General features: G+C 40.5%; 1 protein-coding gene across 4 annotated transcripts in view; it reads left to right on the top strand.

The window, feature by feature from the left end:
- The window catches only part of DLGAP1 (DLG associated protein 1), a 151,931-nt gene that overhangs the window by 48,527 nt on the left and 80,215 nt on the right, over positions 1 to 23,189 (top strand). For 2 of the 4 annotated variants that reach the window (XM_075728316.1, XM_075728318.1), the window contains exons 4-6: positions 167 to 407; positions 4,405 to 4,429; positions 21,394 to 21,398. In XM_075728316.1, the coding sequence (XP_075584431.1) occupies positions 167 to 407; positions 4,405 to 4,429; positions 21,394 to 21,398 (271 nt within the window). The remainder of the gene's footprint in view (positions 1 to 166; positions 408 to 4,404; positions 4,430 to 21,393; positions 21,399 to 23,189) is intronic. The other 2 variants (XM_075728315.1, XM_075728317.1) reach the window with 1 other exon arrangement.

Below are 23,189 nucleotides of genomic sequence, written 5' to 3' on the forward strand. Positions count from 1 at the left end.
GGTTGCTTTGTAAAATGGGACGTGTTTATGTGCCATTCACCTGTTCTTCATGTATGAAGGGATGTTCTAGCAGATGTTGGCCATTGTGGCACAGTAGCTTGTGAGTGTTTGTACTGGGTAGGCTGGTGTATGGGATGTACTAATCCTGCCCGGTCTTTGCCTGCAGGTGAGTGAGATGGAGGTGAACGGTCAGTTTGAATCCGTCTGCGAGTCGGTGTTCAGTGAACTCGAGTCTCAGGCAGTAGAGGCGCTGGATCTGCCCATGCCAGGCTGCTTCCGCATGAGGAGCCACAGCTACGTCAGAGCCATTGAGAAGGGCTGCTCCCAGGATGACGAGTGCATATCGCTGCGGTCCTCATCTCCCCCACGTACAACCACCACGGTGAGGACCATCCAGAGCAGTACTGGTGAGTAACAAAAAGGGAAATCCAGAGGGGTGGCGGAAGGGGAAGGTACATTTCTGTGCAGCTCCATCAGATCAACAATGAGCTCTTGTCTGTCAGCCACCAAGCCCGTAAGAGAGTCTATGTTTCACCAGGGAGCTGGACAGACTAAACACCTTAAAACTATGTACCGATTAAGGCTGATGCAGTTCTGGTGCCTCCTACGTCCAAGCTAATTTATTCTGGGCTAAAAGCACATAGAAGGGAAGTCCAAGGTCATGTCTTCCCTCGCTCTCCTCCGCAAAAGAGCAATCACAGTTTGGCAAGGCTGAACAAGAAGGCTCGGGGTTAGCAGCTCTGCTGGCTCTTACCAGTAGAGGGGAGTCCCTCTGCTGAGTTTTTCTACAAAGATGAGGTGATCTTTGCCTTTTCTAAAAGTTACAAGTTATTGGATGTGTTGTTTAATGGCTCAGAGACACTGTTACAGCTCTCTAGGCCATATCTCAGAGGTGAGAATGAAGAAGGGAAGAAGAGGTCTGCAGGTCAAAACGTGGATGTTCACATCCTGCTGTTATTCCTTCTGCAATTCAAACTATTCAAGCCTTGCAAAAGAGAGTGGTTTTGGTCTAAATGTGAGACTTACAAACCTTCCTTTTAATGTCTGAGGTTCCTTTTCTTTTGGAAATAACCATGATGAAGTCCAGATTCTGTCACCAAAATTAGTGCTTAAGGGAAAAAAAAAAAGCAAGTCAGAAACCAAAATCCAAATCTGCCTCTCTCATTCAGAAAAGCAGGAGGCAGGAACCATTACATGTGTGTGCTCTTCCCTATGGGAGGATGAGAAATGCCCCCTTTCTTTTGACTTCTCTGCATCCATTCCACTGCTTTACACAAGCTTGATTTACTATTCATGTACTACTCATATTCATGACTAATATTGCCTATTATAAGTATTTCACTGTACCTACTATCTCTTTTCCTGGTTCTTTAATTTCTGTTTTCTGTACTTTAAACTTTTGCCTTTTTGTGTGTTATCTCACAGGTGCAGCTGTTTATACCTTGTAAGTTCCTTATCTCTCACTGCAGTCTTTTTTAAAGCTGCTTGTCAATTGGTTTATGTCATCAAAGGACACTTTCAATGCTTTTACCAAAAATGATTGTCTTAATTCACGATTTTTTGAGAAGTAACAAGTTTAAGTACTGTTGGAAATACACTGGCAGTACATCACAAACATCAAAGCATTTTTAACAAAGGCTGCAGAGCAGTTCTCATCTAAATCACTAACCCTTAAGAAACAGTATTCACATGACAACATTTCTGCTATAAAAGTAGTTCTTGCATGCACGCAGGGTTTGCACCACACCACAAGGACAGGATTTACATAAGGTATGTGTTACTTCATTGTACGGTATTAGCTTGTGTTGAATGTGCTCTGAGGCAAAAGCTGAAGGATGGGAGTTTTCAGGGAATTTTCAATGCACATTTGCCTTTATTAGATCACCTTGGGTATCCCAGAGTGATTTTTCAGTTCTTTGAGAACGGCTTTGTTAACACTGTTCCTTTATAAAAATAACTGTAATCATTAATCCAGAAGAGAATAACTATTTTTTAATTATCTTTATATGAAAGGTCGTTTCTGTCACTTAGAAAGATGGTGCCTGTGTTTGGGGATCGTGGTGTATAAATGGAGAAGATTGGCTGTATGTATCAAAACCAGCCAAAAACACTGGAAAACCCGAAAGAGGAGAATCGTTATTGTAAACTGTCTCTTGTTTGTGCTCCTTTTTTGTAGTACAACCACAAACAGAGGCCTGGCCTCTTCTCTGGCTTTATTAAGAAACCATATGAACAAAGCTACATTATTGAAAAATGTAATCCAGTCAGTCTGTCTTTGGTTACTGCTTCTGTAGTCAGCCCCTTAAAATGCAGAGAGAGGAATGATTTGCAGCCCTCTCTTTGGACGTCCATAGAAGCACTTAAAAACTGCTGTAGGTATCCATTTTCTGCTGTAGGAATTTTACTGAGTTATCTTTCTAATTTTTCAATTCTTGGGCTCCCAAGGGCCCATTCCTTGCACTGGTAGCATTTCAGACAACTTGTCTCTTTTACTACCTGACTTACATGCCACTATCCGTTTAATGGGGATTAGAGCTGAATTAATTCCATCCAAAAGCACCTATATTGACTACCTTGCTGTTGCCTGTGGCTGGCTCACAGAAGAGAAATAACATGAAAGGTATTGTTGATGGTTTCTATTAATATCTGCTTCAATAAAATGGGAAATGGCACAACAGCTAGGCAGACGTGAAGAAAGGGGAACGGTATCTCAGACTTATCTCCACTCAGGTGATATTTCAAATGCTTTTGTGGGAGACATAAGGGCAGTTATGATCTAAACTAGGGAAGTTATGATCTAAACTCCGGATTTAATATCCCCAAATGAGAGAGCTGTCCTCCTGCCCCAAAAACACCTCTGCCTGTTCAACCAAGCAAGGTTCCTTTTATCAACATTAGCAATTCCCTCAGGGACCTGGCTTTTCATTCACTAATGCACAAAGCTGTGGTCATACACTGATATTAGGAATTTCTTTGACTGCTGGAAGCCCAGGAAAATGCCAACTTGATGATGGTGGAAAAGACAAGAGAGCTGCCTGTCCACTGGATTCAAAATCATTCCTCCAGAGCAATGATCCACAGCTTTGCAGGGCATCTGGATAAAAAATATTAAGCAAGCGCTATGGACAAAAATCACACTTACCTCTGCTTGTTAGCCTATCCTATGGTGGATGCAGCCTCAGGTTTTAATTTCCTTTTGCCACATAGTGTTGGAGGTTTAGTTCTGAAATTAGGAATACGTGTCTACTGGCGTCGCTGTTCAGTTCCTGAGGATGTGCTCAATCTAACTATAAATCCAGTGCTAATGTGCTAGCAGTGGCACAGAGCTCAGCTACGGGTGACTGCCCAGCTGGTGGCCTCCGCAGCCTGCGCTGGTCTTAGTGCTATCACAGCAATGCTGTGGGGTGACTGCATCTGGCTGAAACCGAGCCAGAGTGTGAAAATGGGGCTGTAGGCACAAACCTGTTGTCATCAACAGGAGAAATGTTATGCTGTGAGCGGGGAGAAAAATCCTAACCTCACCAAAGTGAAGTTTCTGCATGTATCTGGGAGGTGAGTACTTTTTTCATGAGGCAGTCTTGTATGTGAAATTAATTTTTATCCTTGGTTTTAAATGAAGGATTTTGAAATGAAGAAGAGAAAATACAATCTTACCACTTCATATGGAAATAGAGACATTTGGGAAATAAGTGCCACGTCACAACTTCATCACCTTGAAAGCTAAGGAGTTGAAAAGGTCCATTCACCCTCGCATTTGCTTGCTCAGCATCGGTCAGACCCGCAGAGGCAGCTGCACCCTGCACCCCGCGGGGCCCGTCCCTGGGAGCCGGGCAGTGCAGGCTGGGAGCTACAGCAGCTCTGAAGTACTGGCATATGTTATACACCATAGCCTGCATTAAAAATTACCACCTGTGTCATTTGGTCTCTTCAGAGAAATTTAATGAGGTGTGAGTTATTAAATAATTTGATCCCAGGTCATTTGCAGATGCAACCATTGTAGCTGAAACTCTTCAGCCAACAGATTCAGTCACTAAATAGGTAACCTTTTAACAGTTTTAAAAGTCTGGAAATCATTTCAATGAGCTTAAAGAGTACAGTAATTAAGAAGCAAAGATATCTTAAAGCAGTCTAAAGAACGTCTTTCACCCACATTTCTTGTGTCTGTGTTTCTAAGCCATGCCTGTGCAGCCGTGCACATTCCTTTGCTGCAAACAAATCTTATGACATTGAGAGGGCTCAGGCATTAGCACATGTGGATACAAATATATAATTGAGATTGGATATGTTTAATTTGAAAATGACACCTCTGCAATGGAGCTGGAGCAATAACATCAGCAAAAACTCTGCACTAGATTGCAGTAAGTATTTTCTCAGTATCTAACCTCTGTGCAGTCAGGTAAACAGGAATATCAAAGTTATCTGCAGCAATGCCATCTGGCGATTCTCAGTAATATTACACTTCTGTTTAAAAGCAAAAAAGCACCCAAATCCCAAGGAAATCATGGTGTGTAGCCAGCAGGTTAGAGAAGGACTGAGAGTTATCACAGTATATGCTAATTATGGTGCTTCAGCTGAGCAAGCTGTTTTCCTTCCGTTCGCTGGAACATCTGAGCAAGAGGGGTCAGGCATTTTATGGAAAATCTCTAAGGGGCTGCCTAGCCAATTAAAAAAAAAAAAAAAAAGAAAAAGAAAAATGCAAACAACTTTAAAAATAGACTCATGCCAGGCAGAATTAAAAAATAAAATCAAATCCTGTGGAGAAGGAAGCTGTAACTGACTGTATGCCAGCTGTGTCCAAGCTCTTTTGGTCTCCTCAGATCTGTCCTTTCAGAGACTGTTCTGTCCAAAAAGAAACAAGGAATTAGGATTTCAAATTTGATTTCCAGTTGAAGCTTGGATTGGTTTCTGGATCTGTACCAAAATTAAGATATTTCCACAAAAGGTCTGAAGAAGTATAACTAAGTTAAGGCCTTCATGCAGATGTTGAACCTTAAAATAGATTTGAAGAGTGTAGAAAACTGTTTGACAAAGAATTTACATGGTTCATTTCCTCTGTTTCCTTGAGTAATCCTGAAATGCAGTCTGCCTTTGGATCTTGGATCTGCTATCGAATTGCTTAAACCAGCACTTAAAAATGTTTTCCTTTACTAATGAGGAGCTGACCTTGGAGGAGAACACTGTTTCCAATTTCAGAGGCATCTGACTGTAGCTGGAGCAAGTTTCATCTTTATCCCAGAAGTCAGCTTTATGAATGTTAAGCTCCACATCACACCAAAAAAACCCCCATGTTTATAAAGCCAGTGGAAGTTTTTAATGAGAGAAACTCAGAACAGAGCTCTTGCTGGAACATTTCTAACTGACTTAAAGCATGATGCAAGGCACTCGTGGAAATTGTTCTGCTAATAAGTGCCTGAGGAGGAGCAGGACTGAGTCGTGAGAGAGTCAGCCATGGAAAGGCTAGCCAAACATTTGGCAGGTTGCACCAGTTGGTTTACATGTGGTGTAGTTTATGCCAATTGAGAACAGGAATTGAAATAAGCTTGATAAATTCCATTTTACCTTTTGGATGTAAAGTCTGTATGTCCTGAAGACACACGGAACTTTGTGGGCTGAAAGACAGGGATTACTGGAATAAATATTATACTTTAAGAATACTTGGCAGTTACAACTGGTTTGCAATTTAAGTGATGTCAGGTAGTGGAATGTATTACATCAATTTTTCATCATCCTCCCTGGTTCTGCCTCTTTGTGTGATTATGAATATTGAATTTAAACTGCTTGGTTCTACCTGAGACACTGCCCAGATCCAGAGAGGGACAACTTGTGGCATTCACCCTGGAGCCTGGTGATTTTGGTTTCTTTATGACAAGTCCACTTTCCCTCACAGCACTTCAGGAAAGTGCTCAGTCCTTGAAGTTTCAGGTAAGGCTTGAGGCAACTTGCTAAGCATAAGGGCACAACAAAAACTCAGAACTTCCTTAAGAGAAAGGGTGAGAGGAGGACTTTGTTTTGTAGGACATGGCCTATTTATTTTTTCCACCTCTGAGAACGTAAAGCTTAGAGGAGTTAAAAGTGGTCTCCAAAGTTATAAATGTGTTTCAAATGCGGGAAATGAAAGAGTTGTAATACCCTTTGGAATTCAATCTTTGCTTGCTATTCTTACTCTTCATTTGCTTGCTATGCTTCTAAACTGTTGGGCTAAGGCTCTTAGTGAGGTAAGAATATAAGAAAGATCTTAATCGTTCAAAACTGTGATCTTAAAATGTCTTGAAGGAATGTGTTGTCTTACTTCGTAAACATTTCCAGAAGCACAGAACGCTGCTATTTTGTTCCAGTAGCACTTGTGTGGTTGACTTCTCCAGTTGTCGAAACAACTTGGACATCTCCAATGGGTACATCACACTCCAGCCCCACTACCTCTGTCAATGTCCATGTGTCGCTCATGCTGGGGAGCGCCACGCCAGGCACAGACTTGAGGTGTGGTCTCACCAGCACCACACCTCCCTCCAGCTGCCAGCCGTGCTTTGGCAAAGACTGCGGGGCATGCAGTCAGCCGTCCTCAGTGCAAGGGCACGCTGCTGACTGCTGCTCAGCCTGCTGCTCTGCAGGACCCCGCGGGCCTTTTCTGGTGCTAGGAGTAGGATGGCCGTCAGTCCTGTAGATTTGACGGTCTCAAATGAAACAGGAAAAAACATGATTTTTCAGGAGAAGGAGATCTTTAACAGAAATCCATACCGTTCTATGGAACGAACTTCTAAGGAGATTGTTCATCTAGTGGCAGCGCAAATAAAGAGGGCACAGTTACATAAAATGTAATGTTTCCTTATTTGTTAGTCTCTTCTTAATTTCTTTACGGAGATGAAAAATTATATGAAAGCCCTTTGCGTACGTCTATACGAAATGTGCCTACATGTATTCTGCCATTAATTCATTTCCTTTGATTATACTGCACACACTAAAGTGATAATCATTTCAGGTGATCGGATTTATATAGTTCTCCCTAAAGGAGTACAGATCATGTTTGGATTTGAGCTATGCTTTTGCTTCAGACTAGGTATGTGTGTTATGAAATGCACCGCTATCTGGAGGTTGTTGTAGGAGTGTCCAGAGCCCCAGTTAGATGGAGGCCCCTTGGTGTACTAATGCACATAGAAGTCATAGAATGCTTTGGGTTGGAAGGGACCTTAAGAGATCATCTAGCCCAACCCCTCTGCAGTGAGCAGGGATTGAACCCGTGACCTACTGCAGTGAGACAACCCCGGTCCCACAGTTGTGCACCCCACTCCTGCTGGCGTGCGTGTACTTTGTATAAGCACCCCTGATGGAGCCTGCAGCCGTGCTTGTCTGACTATATTAAAGCACCTGAATGTCCAACCCCTACCTGAGACAAAATACCGCTTGATTGACTGTAACAAATGTACAGGAGGGTATTACAAGCAAAACAGTAATTTGAAGGTTGCTGTGTTGACTGAGTACTGCATGCCTCAAGTCTCAGTAGCTGAGAATTGACTGTTTTCTAAGCTTATAAACAAACACGAAACCTCGGTGATCTTGCCACAGTCCAAGAAGCGGTGGCTAAATCAACCATCTCTTCTGCTCATTGCTGCAAGGCAAGTCTACCCTGTGCCATCAAGCTTGGGCTAGCTGACAGGTCTGCCTCAGGTAGAGGCAGCAGTTTAGCTCAGGTCTGGTGTCCTAACGGTGGGCTCAGGTGCAACGCCAGGCTGATGGGACTTCATCAGCTCTGACTCAGCAGCCTTGTGTGTCTGCGTTTTTGGGGACAATGCTTTCTGATTTGCAAGCAGGAGTAGGAACCAACCCCCTTTAAAATACGCCTGGAATTGCATTGCAAGGAAGCAGGTTTCCTGTAGCAGTGCTGGCTTAATCACAAACTAATGGGTAGAATGTGCAGCAGAATATAAAAAAACACAGTCCATTTCCACTTACATATTGTGGGAGGACAGCAAAACCTTGTGCTGGTTTTGACTGGAATAGAGTTAATTTTTTCCGTAGTAGCTTGTATGAGACTATGTTTTGGATTTGTGCTGAAAGCAGTGTTAGTAACACAGGGATGCTTTCATTATTGCTGAGCAGTGCTTACACACAGTCAGGGCTTTTTCTGCTTCTCACCACACACCACCAGCGAGTAGGCTGGGGGTGCACAAGAAGTTGGGAGGGGACACAGCTGGGACAGCTGACCCCAAGTAACCAAAGGGATTTTCTCATACCATATGACGTCATGCTCAGCATATAAAGCCGGGGGAAGAAGAAGGAAGAGGGGGAAGATTGGAGTGATGGCGTTTGTCTTCCCAGGTAACCATTACGCGTGATGGAGCCCTGCTTTCCTGGAGATGGCTGAACACCTGCCTGCCAATGGGAAGTAGGGAATGAATTCCTTGTTCTGCTTTGCTTGCGTGCACAGCTTTTGCTTTGCCTATTAAACTGTCTTTATCTCAACCCACGAGTTTTCTCACTTTTACCCTTCTGATTGTCTCCCCCATCCTACCAGGGGGGAGTGAGCGAGCAGCTGTGTGGTGCTTAGCTGCCAGCGGGGGTTAAACCATGACAAACCTTTATCCAAAATGTTGTTCCCAGGGACTGGTCATTGCTCTAAAGCAACAGAACTCTGAGCATTAAGGACGCATTGTCCCTTAGCTGAGATGCCAATAACAAATGAAGGGCAAATAATTCAGTTTTCACTTTATGAAGAAATACAACAAAGACCTGAATCTTTTCTTTGTTCTGGCTTATTTTCAATGCAGTGTCTTTGTGATGGCAGTGACAGAAATGAGCTGAATCAGTAAGCTGAAGACATGCCCCAATTTATATAATGCGATCACATTTTCAGTAATAATTCCTGCCATTTTCCTAAAATAGACTAATGTGGTTGCTTTTAACTGCTGCTGTCTTTTGGGAAGCAAGACTTAGCCCTCTTTCCTGAAGGGGCTATGCTTAATTAATACATCCAGTATGTAAAAATAACTCAGGTTGTTCTTTTTAGTGTGTGCTACTGTCCAGTCTTCAGTGATGTGTTGCCACCACCTGCAGTAAGTTCCACGTCATTCCTTTGAGACAAACCTGAGTATTTTCGTTGTCCTCAAATACAATAATTACAAAACTGTCTTGAGCCATAGCATATTCCAAGAAGTTACAGACAGGACATTTGGTGATGATGGGCTTTTTAAAGTGACTGAGTGATTCTGAATTTTCAAAAAACTAAGTAAGAATTTTTAATAAGTAGGTTTAATGAGTACAGCTCTGCAGGGCTCCTCTTATACTACAGCAATTCATTTGGAGCCATTATATTTCATCATGTCAATAATTCCCATTTCAGAGCTCAGATATGATGCATTAGGTACTGGATCCAGTAAATAATTACACATTTTCATGCTTCCTAAATATGCATTTATGCAACAGTCTAACAGTAATTGGCTCTTTGAAGCTATGGTGGACTATGAGGTGCATATATTATTAACCACTTTTTGAAACAGAGACTGCCTTTTTCCTTTTAGTAATACCACAGATAAACCCAAAGGAAATGTGGCAGCAAAGAAATCTGTACATTAAAAAAAAATTACAGAAGCTCTGAAGTATACACAGAGATGCGATTTACTCTTTATTTCTTGCTATTACATGGATCTTACCTCACTGCTTCTTATAATGCTCAATAACAAAGCACAATGCAACTCAGATACTGGGATCTGGAAAATGCCTAATGTTATTTTGCAAAGAGGGACAGTCTAGCTGTCATTACAGTCTAATAGTCCCTTTTATCAAAGGCACACTGTAGGCAGATGCTGGTAATCTGTTCTAATGCCACAACCTTTGTCTGGCCTCTCAAGGGGGAAATGGATGTGTTGGTCTTTGAAAATTGTTTTCCCTTACTGAATTTGGCTTTGGTCAGATGGGAGAGTGCTAAATTGCATTCCACTTAAAATGCAGTAAGCCTTCTGAGCAGAACAATTCCTAGTTGCTCTGATCAAGGATTTGAGCTAAGCTATCAGAGGAGAAAAAAAAACAATAAATAATATCACAGAACACTCTACTGTGACAGATCTCTTGCTTGTTCTGTTGAGAAAGACACCTACTTTTGTCTCTGCACAGTCAAGACGATGGTGGCTTGATAACCATTCTTTTTGCTGTAATGATTTTTCAAAGTAATTCTGTCTTCCGCTAAAGTAAAATGTAGATCTGTATACCTCTGGGAAGGTTTAGATGGAAGTCAGAACATTGTAATAGTATAACAAAATAAATGCTGGCAGACTCTTTGTTTAAACAAAGCAGGCTATTTCTGTTTTGCAATTCCTTGCTCTCAGTTTCCTTTAACTCTCTTCTCCTGAACTTTGCTAAGAGTCAAATGTAATGATGTACATCTGTGGCGGAAAAAAGGCAGAGTCTTAGTAGACCAAAAATAAACAGGCTGTGAATAAAACCCAACCTATCCATGAACTACTAGCCCCAATCTGCCTGCCTCAGGAAGTCCTGAGAAAATGTGTTGCTTTCCATTTTGTATGAAGGGTAATTTACACCGAAGTGACAGAATTAGCTGTCACCTGGTGCCATGGCCTTACGCTGTCTTATCTCACACAGCTCCCTGAACTCTCATGTGACATTTTACCATTTGCCTCTGTAAAAACAAAAAAGGGAGGAAGCGGGCAAAGAAGGTATTCCGAGTGATGGAGGTGGGGTGAGGGGAAGTATTGTGCCTGTATTGGAAGCTCTGATAGTGTGGTTTACAAGGCTGCATGCTCTGTTCTAGGTGAAGTCAGTTATTGTCTTGTTACGTACTTCCAAGGGAGCTGGCTCTGTCCTTTTACGTATCACTTTATGCTGCCTCTTTCCCTCTTTGGGATGTTGCTATGGGGAAGTTAGATCATGTTAAAAGTGATAGTAAGGCACAGCTAGGGCCAAAATGCTTATTCTCTTTTCAGAAAAAGGGAGACAAATAAGGGCAAGAAGTCATTAGTTAAGATTTCCAATACCAACATTCACCCTTCCCAAATCTTCCTCTAGGGCTTTATCCCCAGCTGAAAAGCTGCATCACGTTCACCAAAAAATGTGGAGTGTCATTTCATGTAAATGGGCAGTTATGTTTAACCTCACATCAGCTCCCTGCAGGGTAGTCCTTGTCTACGCCAACTCTGCAGCCTGCAGCACATCAACATCTGTTCTGGTGTCATATGTTTCCACAGATTACACATGGCATTATGAATGAGAACACCCTCCCATAATCCGATTTACCTTTCCAGTCATCCCCCTTTCTGGACTTCAGATATGTGCTGCAGTCCTGACAGTCTTTTCCTGTTTCTGTCAATGCTTACTGAGAATGTAAATACGTATCTCCCTTATGGAGAGCATGTACAACTAAGTTAGTTGAGAAGACTCACACTGACTACAAAGACTGGTCTTATGTCCTCTGAGCTCAGGTGGGATGGTTGAGTAATAGCTGTAGGGTGAAGGGGTGCTGAGCCTGAAAGCATGTGGGTGGGTTTTTTTATTTCATAAAATATAACAGCCTACCCTACAGGCAACACACACCAATGGAGAAAACACGTACCTGTAAATAAGGAGGAGTTAAAGCCGTTTTTACTCTTAATATTATACTTTTTTTCCTAGTTCAACATAACTCCTTTCATTGAAAGGCAAAGAGTTTGATAGTTAAGGAAAAAAGGTGAGAAGTGGTGACAAAAGGGGAGGGAAAAGGACAAGGAAGAAACTGATTTTGAGTAGCGAAGTGGTCCAGAATAGTTTCATAAAACAGAAATGAGTCCTGCACTTCAAAAATCATTCATTTCAACAAAATGTAGAATCAGTAACACCTTTTCCTGTGTGACTAGTTGGTGGTGAGAACTAGATGCATAGAGCTTTTAACCTGAGTTTTTCCAAAATGCCTTGGCTTCCCTTTATTCCTTCATCACATATGATTCGGCCTATAGACTAGATGGAGATGGCATGCTATCTAGCTTTATTGATGCTGTTTGATCCCCCAGTGTAGCCAGTTTTTGGCACTTATTTTAGAACATGTATTCTGGTTGTGATGAGTCTCCAGTTCCCCTGCAGGCAGGTGATATAGAGGGATATGAGATGGTCATCAAATTAATGGCATCCAGAATGCCTTCAAAAGGTTGGCAAAACTAGTGAATGGGAAATAACATGACAGATAAGAGTAGGCACTGGATAGAAAGCTTAAGTAGCTTTTCACTTAAATAGTGGGAATTTGTGGGACCACAGCAGCAGTGTTGGAATTTCATGAAGAGAAGGGTAACTCTTTCCCCCATCTGTTCTGCAGATACATTTTTTAATATTTTAAGTACAATATTGCAGATCAGAGGAGTGTGTTAAGCTGCCAAAGGGAGACAGATCTTTCTTTCCCTGCAACCTTTGCTATTGAGGGTCTAACTAAAAGGTGCTGAGTGTCCTCAGCTGCCAGCATCATAGAATGAGCTCATAATTTCCATATGCCTGGTGTCACAGAAACACATGGCTCCTCTATTTCACTGCAGGTGCCTCTACAACCAGAAGAGTCTGGGTCAGGAGTCTGTTGGAATCCAGTTTATGATATTTTTTAGAAGATACAAATGTAAGCATTTCTAGGCCTTTTTCTGTCAAAATCTTAAATCCTGCAGCCAGATCCTGGGGAATAATACAGAAATGGTTTGAAAAACATAATTTCTGGCAATCTTTTCAAATGCTGTGGGTTTTTTCCATTATGCTGCTACAAAAGATGAGATCCTGGGAAATGTCAGTGAGGTAAATATTTACACTTTCCCTATACTGTAGTAGCAGACAAATTTGCAGCACAAGAAAAACTGATTTTTACCCAATGTCAAGACTGTTTCTGTCACATTCATAAATGGAAGAGACAGAAGGGGTGGCTGTATCTTTCTTCCCACCCCCACAATTAGCAGGGAGATCATGCTCAGCAGAATGAGATGGAGCAATCCCGAGTGCCTTGCATCTGTGGTCCATAACATCACATTGTGAATTGACCGCTGCCACCGTATTTCATATACATGTGCTAAACGATATTAAAAAAAGACCACCCATTGCAAAACTGGCATGTCTCCATTAAAGAGATTATTTCTATTTGCACTGCAGCCATATGCACTTCCCGCAAAACATCTGTGTTTTCTCCTCCTCAACACGTTAAGTTTGGTACATGCATGTCCTTTGTGTCACATTTGAAGAACTGGCAAAAAAACTAACTTTGCCAGCTACTGCTGATGAGGAGGGGAAACCTTACTCGAGCCAGCTGCCTCTCCAGCACGCATGGAGAGGAGTCAGGGACTCTAAAAGAGCGGCATTCCGGCCAAAGCCTATGCAGAAGCACATGGAAGAAGGTCTTTTTCTCCCAGGCCAGAATCTGTGTAATTGCAAAATGTTGCAATTACTATCATTAATCTCCAAAATTAAACAGTGTGGTTATCGAACAGCATCACTGTGGTAACTCAGGACATGTGACATTAATCCTGGGTGCAGGATTAGGCATACCCACCTGGTCTAGGCTTCCCATTTCAAAACCACTTTTCTTTTTCTCACTTTCAACATGATACTAACTTTTGGGGGGCTTAAGGCATTGTCAGGTTCTGATACTGAAGTGCACTGGCTGCATTGGCATCATCTTTTACATCTAATTTTTTTCTCCTGAAAAATCTGTTACTGTTATTGGAGCATGATATTATGCTTCTTAGGAGAGAGAAACAAGCCCAAGGAAGTTATTAATTCAAGCTGTCAGCAATACCTAGCTCATTCATACTGCTATGAAAAACTTTTCACTTGTAAAATAAAACTGGTGCGTGTTTGCTTTTTGATAATGTAGCAGGAAGAAGTGGGTATCTTTCTACTGGGGCAATTTGTAGAAATTTTGCAAAATCCAAATTAACATATATCTTCCTCAAAGTGCAGTAAGTGATAAAGTCACGGCTTTTCATCAAATTGGAGGAAAGTGTTGCACTTCTCAAATATGCTTAAGTGAAAAGAAGCTTACATTGCAAAAGTGGTAATATCATTAAATAATTTTGAGGAACAAGGCCTGCAAATGCTTCATGTGCTGCTGCTGATGCACAAGTCACCTACCAGTCAGCTTTCCACTACTCACTTTAGCTGCCTTGCTGATTCTTATCAGTCTGTCTGCTTAAAATGTGTTTTTGTAAAGAACTTTGAATTTCATGCACTTTGAATCATCTTTATTCTCACTGCAGATTTCTGATTCTATCTCTATTGAACCTGTATTTTAATACTTCGCCGATGTTGAAGGCAACTGGCATGTCTTCTCCTAAACTTGTGTTTACACTGTGATTTCTCTGGCTCAGTCCCTGATAACTCCCACAATAATCAAGCCTGAGCTGTTTGCCATGCTTGGCAGAAGTGGTTAGTTAATGAAGATTTGTTTGGGGACAAGTTGAAGCTAATGGGATAGCTCATTTACTCAATAAAAACTGCTGCTTAGTAAACTATATCTGATAGCTTCATGACACTCATGTCAATCACCATTTTTCCTAGGCCATTTATTCTGATTTTTACAGGTAACGGCTTTCCAATCATTCTATAATACTGCTTTGGTGGAAACCAATGAAGTCTCCATACTTATTTTTGTCACGTAGACTTTTATCTTTCACCTTTTCCTGCCTATGAAAAATGCAGGTGTCTTTCAGTTTGTCAGCCAGCAACACCTCCAGCAAACAGTCAAACAGACTTTTTCTTGAACCAACACTATGCAATTGACATTTTCACAAAAACTGCGGGACTACCATCCAGTAGTGCATAACTATATATTCTGAGACAAACTCTAACGTGCTGCTAATCTGCCTCCATCTTAAAGATGCGAATTAAAATTACATGACATAAAAGTATTTGCTGCATTTGGTCCAGTGGTATGTACAGAATAAATAAAGGCTTTTCTAGGGAAGAACTCCCAGACAGTGTCCCAGATGCCCTTTGCCCATCAGTTATGGCATCCAGACAGAGCTGTTGTTGTTACAAGGCCTTTAATTGAACTTCCACATCTACAGCCACCTCTTGAATACAGCTGCTTTGTCTGGAATCATATGTATTAAAGTCATATTTTATATGTGCTAAATGCATTATTGTATCATAATGTGACTGGTCTGCAACTCTCCCTGCTGTGCACATATGGCTGTAACAGTCATTTCCTCTTGGTTTTGCCTATATGTTAAATTTCTGGTTTCTCCCAGTTGCACCCTTCTGGTTAGCATGAAGGGGATCTCTGTGCATTCTGAGTCAAATGTGCTCTTGGACAAACTGGGCAGCTCCAGCAGACAAGTGCCATTCCTGGCTGGAGAAAGGGAATGGGTTACATGGGAGGCTCCAGGAAGCAGAAAGGAGCCGACAGTGTTACAGCTCTGACAACTTGAGAGATTTTTCTGGGCCCCTACTAGTAAATCAGATTTTCTTTTTCCTTCTTTTCCTTTTTATGTTTTAATTAGTGATTATTTCAGCGGTTAGAATTACAGTGAGGCCATCTCAGCAGACTGGATATGGGTGGCTTGTAGTAGTATTGCAGCTAAGATCACCCACCCAGTCATGAACTATAAAATCATCATGTTTGCAACATCTATAATAAAAGAAAGGGGGAGAATTAGCAGAGCAGACTGCGTTTAAGGAAGGAGCATTGCTAATCTAGATGCATACTAAACACAGTGCTTTTTTTTCTTACTCTTTTTAACTGTATATAATTATCTTTCAGACAAGCTGTCCCTTTTCATAGCGTCTTGCTTTTGTTTCCTTTTCCTTCGATTCTGTTTCATGTTGCTAATTTGAATAATTATGTAATAGTTTCTGATTTTTGGAAAGGAGAAGCACTGAGAAGTTTTCCACTCCGTGGTTCCTCTGTTACCTAACTCAGCTTTTGGCCCATGGGCCAGGAATGCCAACCTATCACAATTTCATTGTTGCTATTTCACTGCACTTGGTAACGTTAAAGGGCAATCCCCCCTTCTCGTTAGGCTATGTAGCCTATTCCTTGTGTGTGTTAATAAGTCATTTGTATCTTCTCAGAATTACTATTTCATCTTATTAGTACTGTCTCCACTTGAATTAGGTAGCAATGAGAAAGCTGTACTCCAAGACATGAATTCCTTGCATAAACAGAAGCTTGCAATCAGAGAAGTCCTGTTTTGTTAGTAAAAAGACAAGAATTGATTCACAGCCACATGATTGCTGTTGTGACAGGGCAGAGTTCAGGTCATACTAGCAATGAACCATTGCAAAGAGGCTGCCTTACAAGAATAGCATTTGAGATTTAGAGGCTTTTTTGCATTGCAACTTGCCAGGGATGAATGCATGTGTGAAATTCAATCATTTTACTTCTTGAAATGGAAAATTCTGTTAAACAGAAGCTACTGGGCTATTGGAGAAGTGCTGGTAAGGCAATCCCAATACATCCCTCCACTGTCTAACTTTTAGGGAGAAAAATTACCAGGTTTATAGAACCTGATCAGCCACATCTCCATTTTTCTTAACAGAATCTTCATTTTGCATAGACTAGATCAAAAAAGCAGATTATGCAAGAGTGTTCTTTCTGGCCACTTGAGGAATTTAACAGTAGAATAATAGCTAATTCCTCATCCTGCATATAATTATGGCAAATTCTGCTGAGAGGATCCATTTTCTCCAGTCTCCGTTTTCCCTTTATCTAATCATATTCAGCAGGAAGCTTTGCCAGTAATCTGACTGGCTCAATTCCATTTCATGATTGTTCTTTTACAAAAATCTCTTTTTGAATAAGTTGTTACAAATACAGTACAATTACAGTATATTGTGTTCTTTCAACTTATAGATTAAAAAATGTAAAATGTATGGGCAAAAGTAAGGCCTGTATTTCATTCAGATGCATGGACTGTGTGGCGCAGGGTCAAGTTTTTTAATAACTCCATATGCGTGTGCTGATTTGTCTCATTTGATGCCTTCAGGGAGCCCTCATCTCATTAATGGGTCAGAATTAGCCATAAGGATCTACTCCAGCACAAGACACAAAACGGTTAGCTGGGTTTAAGCTAAATACAATTTTCTTTACAAAAATTAGGTTGATAATAACAGCAGTAGTATGAATTAAGCCTAGTTCTGATATCTGAAAAGTTAGGAGCTTTTTCTTTTTATGTATTCTAACTGAAATGTTAAAAATTCTTATTGAACACTGAAGGCAACACTGTTTCCATAGCCAAAGTGAATTTTGCCCTGAAATAAATACATCCTAGATTATCCTCTTTGGATATCAGAAGTAAATCCATTATTTCATGTCTTTTGAAGTTGAGCAGCTGAGCGTATCTGTGAAATCACAACAAAATCATGCAGGTGTGCTTAGCGCTAGTTCCTTTATAGCCTGAGTACTTGACGGGCTGTGATGTGTGACCGTGCCATGCTGTAGCTAGCAGCAGCCAAGCCGCAGCTCCAAATTTCACAGCTGCAGCAAGTACTGAGGACAGACAGTTCCAAGGAGTGAAGTTCATCTGAGTGTGAACTGCAGCACAGCATGAACCCCGTCAGCGTGCCCTTTGTCTTTCACTTTTCTGGAAACTGTGCAACTGCCGTGATACCATCATTCCCTTCATTTGCAAAAATGAAAACTGTTCTCGCAACATTTAGAAAAAACAGAAAGACGTGCTTGGAAAGTAACAACTAGCAAGCACTGCTGAAAGCGTAACAGAGGGCATTATCTGCTGCACCTCCTGCTTACAAGGAGACTGACATCTGATCCTGAAAACAAAGACTGTGAAATGATGGTTTTGATTTGGAAGGCTAATAAAATACTTCAACAGGTGCTCTACTTGAAACGTTCCCTCTCTATTGCAGAGGTTTGCAAATTTATTACTAAACAATATTTATTTTCTTGAAAGCTGCTGTTGTGCCTCAGTTTTGTTAATTTGTAGTTTGTCAGTTTTATTCAGTCTTGAAGGATTTTTTCATGGATCTTCCTCTTTACATTACTCACATCAATCAATTCCATTGGTTCTACCCCTAATTTAGGGTACAAATTGGTTCCAGGCAGAAAGTTCCAGTATGAATTCACATTCCCCTGAAGTATACATGCTTGTGGTTTTGACAAAAGATCATTTCAAACTAAAAATGAATAAATGAGAACTTTTTTAGAGGTAACTGCAACTCTGGGTCATAACTTTCCTAAAGACCAATGACCAAAATGAGATGTGGCTGCTTCCTCCTCCTCCATGACTGTTCTTCATTAGCACCAGCAGTAAGCCCTACCAAGCAGTGATGCAGCTCTCTGGCCTTTCCCATTGACACAGATGGACATCACTTTTGCAAGACCTGAGAACAACTGGTTTTACTTATGCATATCATGTTGGAACAATGGGGATCACATAAAGCAAATAGCTAATGATTTCTTCCAGAGATCTTCACTTAATGTATGGATGTCTGGTTCCCTGAAAGTAATTCTGCAGCAAGCATTGCTTCCTAGTGTAGAGACCAAAGCAGAATGCAAATACTTACTGTCTTCCATGGTCATCTTTAAAAAAGAAAGATAATGCATAACATATTCAGCAAGATGGTTTTCTTTCTCAAGCTAAAGATTTTCACATGCTAAGAAAAAAAGACTCTTAAACACCATGCCGTGCCTATGTACTTTGTTTAAGGAAAAAAAGCCAGTGTTGAGATTTTCATGTGAAACCTTGGAATACAGATGTTCAAACCAAGGGCCAAGGTTTTACCTAAGCAAACTGAGCTGCAAGAGCGACGTGTCAGGAAGACAAAACGGTCACCTCATAGGATACCTATAAACTGCTGATGACTCTGAGATGGACGAGGAGCCAGAATGGCACTGTGGTAAGCCTGGGACTAAAAGTTAGGAGGGTGGTGACTGGCAAGGCAAGACGACTGTTGATGTTTTGAGGTAGATCAGCCTCAGCCTATTCCTCATAGTGAGCCCAAAAAGACCCAGAAAAGCTTTAAACTGAAAAATATAAGTTTTTCCAGACTACAACCTGAAGTAGTTAGTTTTTAAAATACAGAAAACTCAAAATGACTCAACAAGACAGCACAGAAATTTAAAAAGACAGCATAAATAGACAGAGAAACAAAAAATGCTGTTGAATGTTTTGCAGCTGTTGTCCTCTGAGGCCAATGTTCATTTGTTGCAGAAGCAAGGTGTGTACCAAATAAGACCAGGGAACTGAAGTGATAAAAAGAATGCTCTCACAGTTAAACCCATGGAAAGCTCCCCTGGAGAGCTGGATTCTGCCCCGCTTCTGACACAAAGCTCCTGTGTGATGTTAAACAAGTCATTTCCTGCAGATGTCATAGAATCACAGAATGGTTTGGGTTGGAAGGGACCTTTAAAGATCATCTGGTCCAACCCCCCTGCCATGGGCAGGGACATGTCTGCCTGCTTTGAGATCCTTTTCTCATATGTCTCTGGCTGGAGATGCAGACTTGATTTGTGGAAGTGCTGAGAACTGAAGTCACAGGGAGCTCTCCTTTGCATGTAGGAGATGTAATCCGGAAAATTAGATAACAACTCAGACTGGGCACTAAAAACTGTAGATAATCTTAAATTTGACTGTTCTGCTTTTCATTTCCCCACCTCTGAAATGGGAGTAATTGACCTCCCTTTTCCTCAGAAGGGTCCTTACTTTAAAATACAGTAATTTTTCTGAAAGAAAAGGTTATCCACCAAGAATATAGTCATTCTGTCTTTTGGGTGTGGTATGAACTGTTTTTAGTAGATCTATGTTGGGTCTGCACATTGAACAAGAAGGAAAACTCCATGAATGACAAAGTTGCTGATCAGATGAGCACTGCTTTTCCTGTGTACTGAATTAATAGCCATTTTGTGAAGAAATAGCCAAGGGGACTAAGTTAAGATTTATAAGGGCTGTTACTTTTTACATTTAGAGTACAGGCCTTTTATTGTTCTTCCAGGATCCTCTAGGAAGGCTTATGTATTATGTGCACATGTATGGCTATATTGATTATATAGAAAAACACATAATATACATTTTATATCTAATCTTCTGTCCTCTCATTTCTCCCTACCTCGAATTTAGTTTAAAATTTTAGTTTTAGTTTTTAGCTTATGCCCCTGTGTGTGTGTTGTCCCCTGGGATCTCCAATACATGGGTTTTGTAACCACTAATGTTCGTAACTGAGGGTTGCTGTTTTCACTCTAAATAGTTTCAAGTATCACATGGAGTTCTTCTATAAGCAGAAGATGCAAATGGAGCTAAGCACTGCTGGGGATCCTATAGTACCTGGCTAGCTCTGAGAGAGGTCCCCCCAGTTCTTGAACACTTGCAGAATTCAATGTCGGTATATGTAAAGCACTTTTACATGTTCTCTGTGCAGTTTTTAAGGGTCTACAGGTCTGATGAATCATAATAATATTACAAATATAAAAAAACTATTACTAAAAAGAAATTGGCAGAGACTGAAAAATGCTGGAACAAAGTGATCCTACAGGCTGTTACCATTTGGCCTTTGGGTTGTAAGAGTTATCGCACACAAATGCACTAGAACACATTGTAAACAAGGCTAAAAATCAAGTATTTCAGAAAATGTAAATGTAGTGATAATGTTTAAAAGGAAGACTTATACTATGCTGTTTCAAATGTTTGCCATTTCAAAGAGTTTCCAGCTTTAGCATTAATACACCCCCAAAATGTTTCCTCTTTAAATTTGGCTTTACCCCCAGAAATAATTTCCCTTCTTGAAACCAAAAACAGCAGTGACAGCTCTTCCGCATGTTAAGACGTCACTACTTAAAATCTGATATCTCATATCCCTGCAGGCTCAGAAACTGGAGCTTTATATCACTGCAGAGGGTTGATCTCCAGCTGCCTAATTGTTCTGTGCAGCTGCTTCTTTCAAATCCTGTAAGGACCTGATATATCAAAGTTGAAATTATCAATTTCTGGCATGAAAAGCTTTCATAAGTTTTGTACGTATATTTGGTTTTATGCGTTCAAACCTTGAGCTACATAGAGTTGGGCACATAATAACTATACAAGAAATCACTCTTTGAAAACTGAAACTCTAAAATATTTTTTAGTTGTTATCATAATATGTCTTCATTCAGGAAGGATGCAGCTACAGAAGACGGGCCGGTGAAAGCTTACACCATCTGACATTCATTGTGTGCTTTTGGTAGTATAACGTAATACGATATGGTGTTGGCTACAAAATATGTTTCTTGCACAGCTGCCCTTTGCATTCAGTTACTTGATTTCAATAATAACAAAAAATACCCCGTCCAAAGTAGTGTTTCATAACACCCTGTAAGCAATATAATTTGATCTCAGAAGCATTAAGATGGTCAATTAAACAGAAAGTCAAGCAACCAGCCACCTGTTAAATCTCTTCACTGTCCCTCTGTCATCGAGAAAGCTCACCCTGCGCTCAGGCTTGCCCAGGGTCTTTTAGAGAAGGTGAAAGCCCAGAAGGTCACCCCAGGGGGCTGCCAGGAGCATCCCGACCCGGTCTTGCAGCAGGCACCGCTAGAGCCGACCAGGTGCTGGCAACCAAGTCGCTGCTACTGCATTTAGTATCTGCCGAAGTTGTTGAGTTTTGACAGATCTGACAACACTAATCATGTGTTTGGTGTTAAAAGCTTGGGATTTGACATAATGATAGACCTGCATGTCTTAACTGAAGGGTTTAAAGCTACTTTGAAATGACAAAAGATGACATCTTCATGGATTTTATGACAGCCAAATGGTATCATATGTTCTTCCTTGTTTTTCTGTGGAAATTTAATATCTAGACCAATGCCTATCATTAAAATATTTTTCTTCAGATAACTGTCATATTAACCGTGAATGCGATTAATAAAGGATTCACTTTCTGCAGAAAAACAAAAATGCTTATGGTATCATAGCATTGTACTTTTGATGTCATGTTGGTTCATTTTAAAATTATTCCAGATTTTAATCAGACAGGACAGAACGGTGTAGCACCACACAAATAAGTGTGTCAGCATGCAAAATCTGACAGTTTTACAGTCTCTTTTCAAATTCTGCCGTTTTGATCTTATCCTCATGTTACATAGTATACAGACGGATCCTCAGGTCATAAAAAGCATTGACATGTCTCCATAGCAAAAAACAACGTGCAAAGGTAGACCTTTGCATACATTTGCCATAGGTTATCCATGTTGTGTCCCTGATTCAGTTAATTGCTCCTGAAGCATTTTTAGAAAGGTATATAAGATGACTCTGATTTTGCCTTTGAAAGAATAACTAAATCAGTTCCATATCCTACAACCCAAACAAATTAATTTATGCTGAAAATCCCATTGGGGTTTAAGCCTTCATATTGATTTAGAAATGCCTAGAATTGTGAAGTGGATTGGAATTTCTGTGTATCAGTCATAAATGTAAATGTAAGATTTGGGTTTTGACTGTCTTTTCTGAGATGAAACCCACCAATGGCCACTAAGTGACATTGTTTTGAATGATAAGCAGATGCTTGTTGGTGTGAAGTTTTGCTAAGATTAGGAGTAAAAAAATTAAAGGGCCAAATTTTCCAAAGCATTTCACTCCCGTGTTTATCAATGGAGTGAGTCCTGAAAGTCCACTGTAGAGAAGAGGTAACTAGGTGATGTCCATGATGTGAAAAAGGGAGTTGGACCATTACCTGGTATATAGCAACACACTTTTTAAGGCAATATAGCTAAACTAGTTTACAAGCAACTGATAAATTGCTGTAACTTGTAAGGTTTATCATTGATCTTGTTCTACTGATGGCTTGGAAAAATAATGAGCCGATTATGCTTGTCATATGTTATCTTAAATTGTGATGGATGATGTTTGCTGGCATTAATATTTTAAGGAGATTTTTTTTTCTTTCTGTAGTTAGTTACACCATCATGCCATTTATGTTCTTCATGAATTCTCTAAGTGGGAGAATTAAGCGGTTAGGTAATTAAATAGGGCTTTGCAGTTTCTTTTATATGTATCGCTAGGTGTTTTGAAACCCATTTAATTACAACATTTTACTAGTTCCCTACTCCTGTTCTTTTTCTGTACAACCACTCTACTATAAAGCGAAAATCTTAGACTCTACCCATATGTACATCAAAAGATAGTTGCACCTGTAATAGGTTTAAGTCTAAAAAATTACTCCATAAACCTGTTCAGAATGGACCTCTTCAGAGGGAAATACGTGAAAAAAAGGTCAGATAGTGATTTCTGAAATTTTGTTTCCTTGCCACTGAAGAA

Source organism: Pelecanus crispus, chromosome 2 (genome assembly GCF_030463565.1).
Source record: "Pelecanus crispus isolate bPelCri1 chromosome 2, bPelCri1.pri, whole genome shotgun sequence".
In the NCBI taxonomy this organism is placed as follows: domain Eukaryota; kingdom Metazoa; phylum Chordata; class Aves; order Pelecaniformes; family Pelecanidae; genus Pelecanus; species Pelecanus crispus.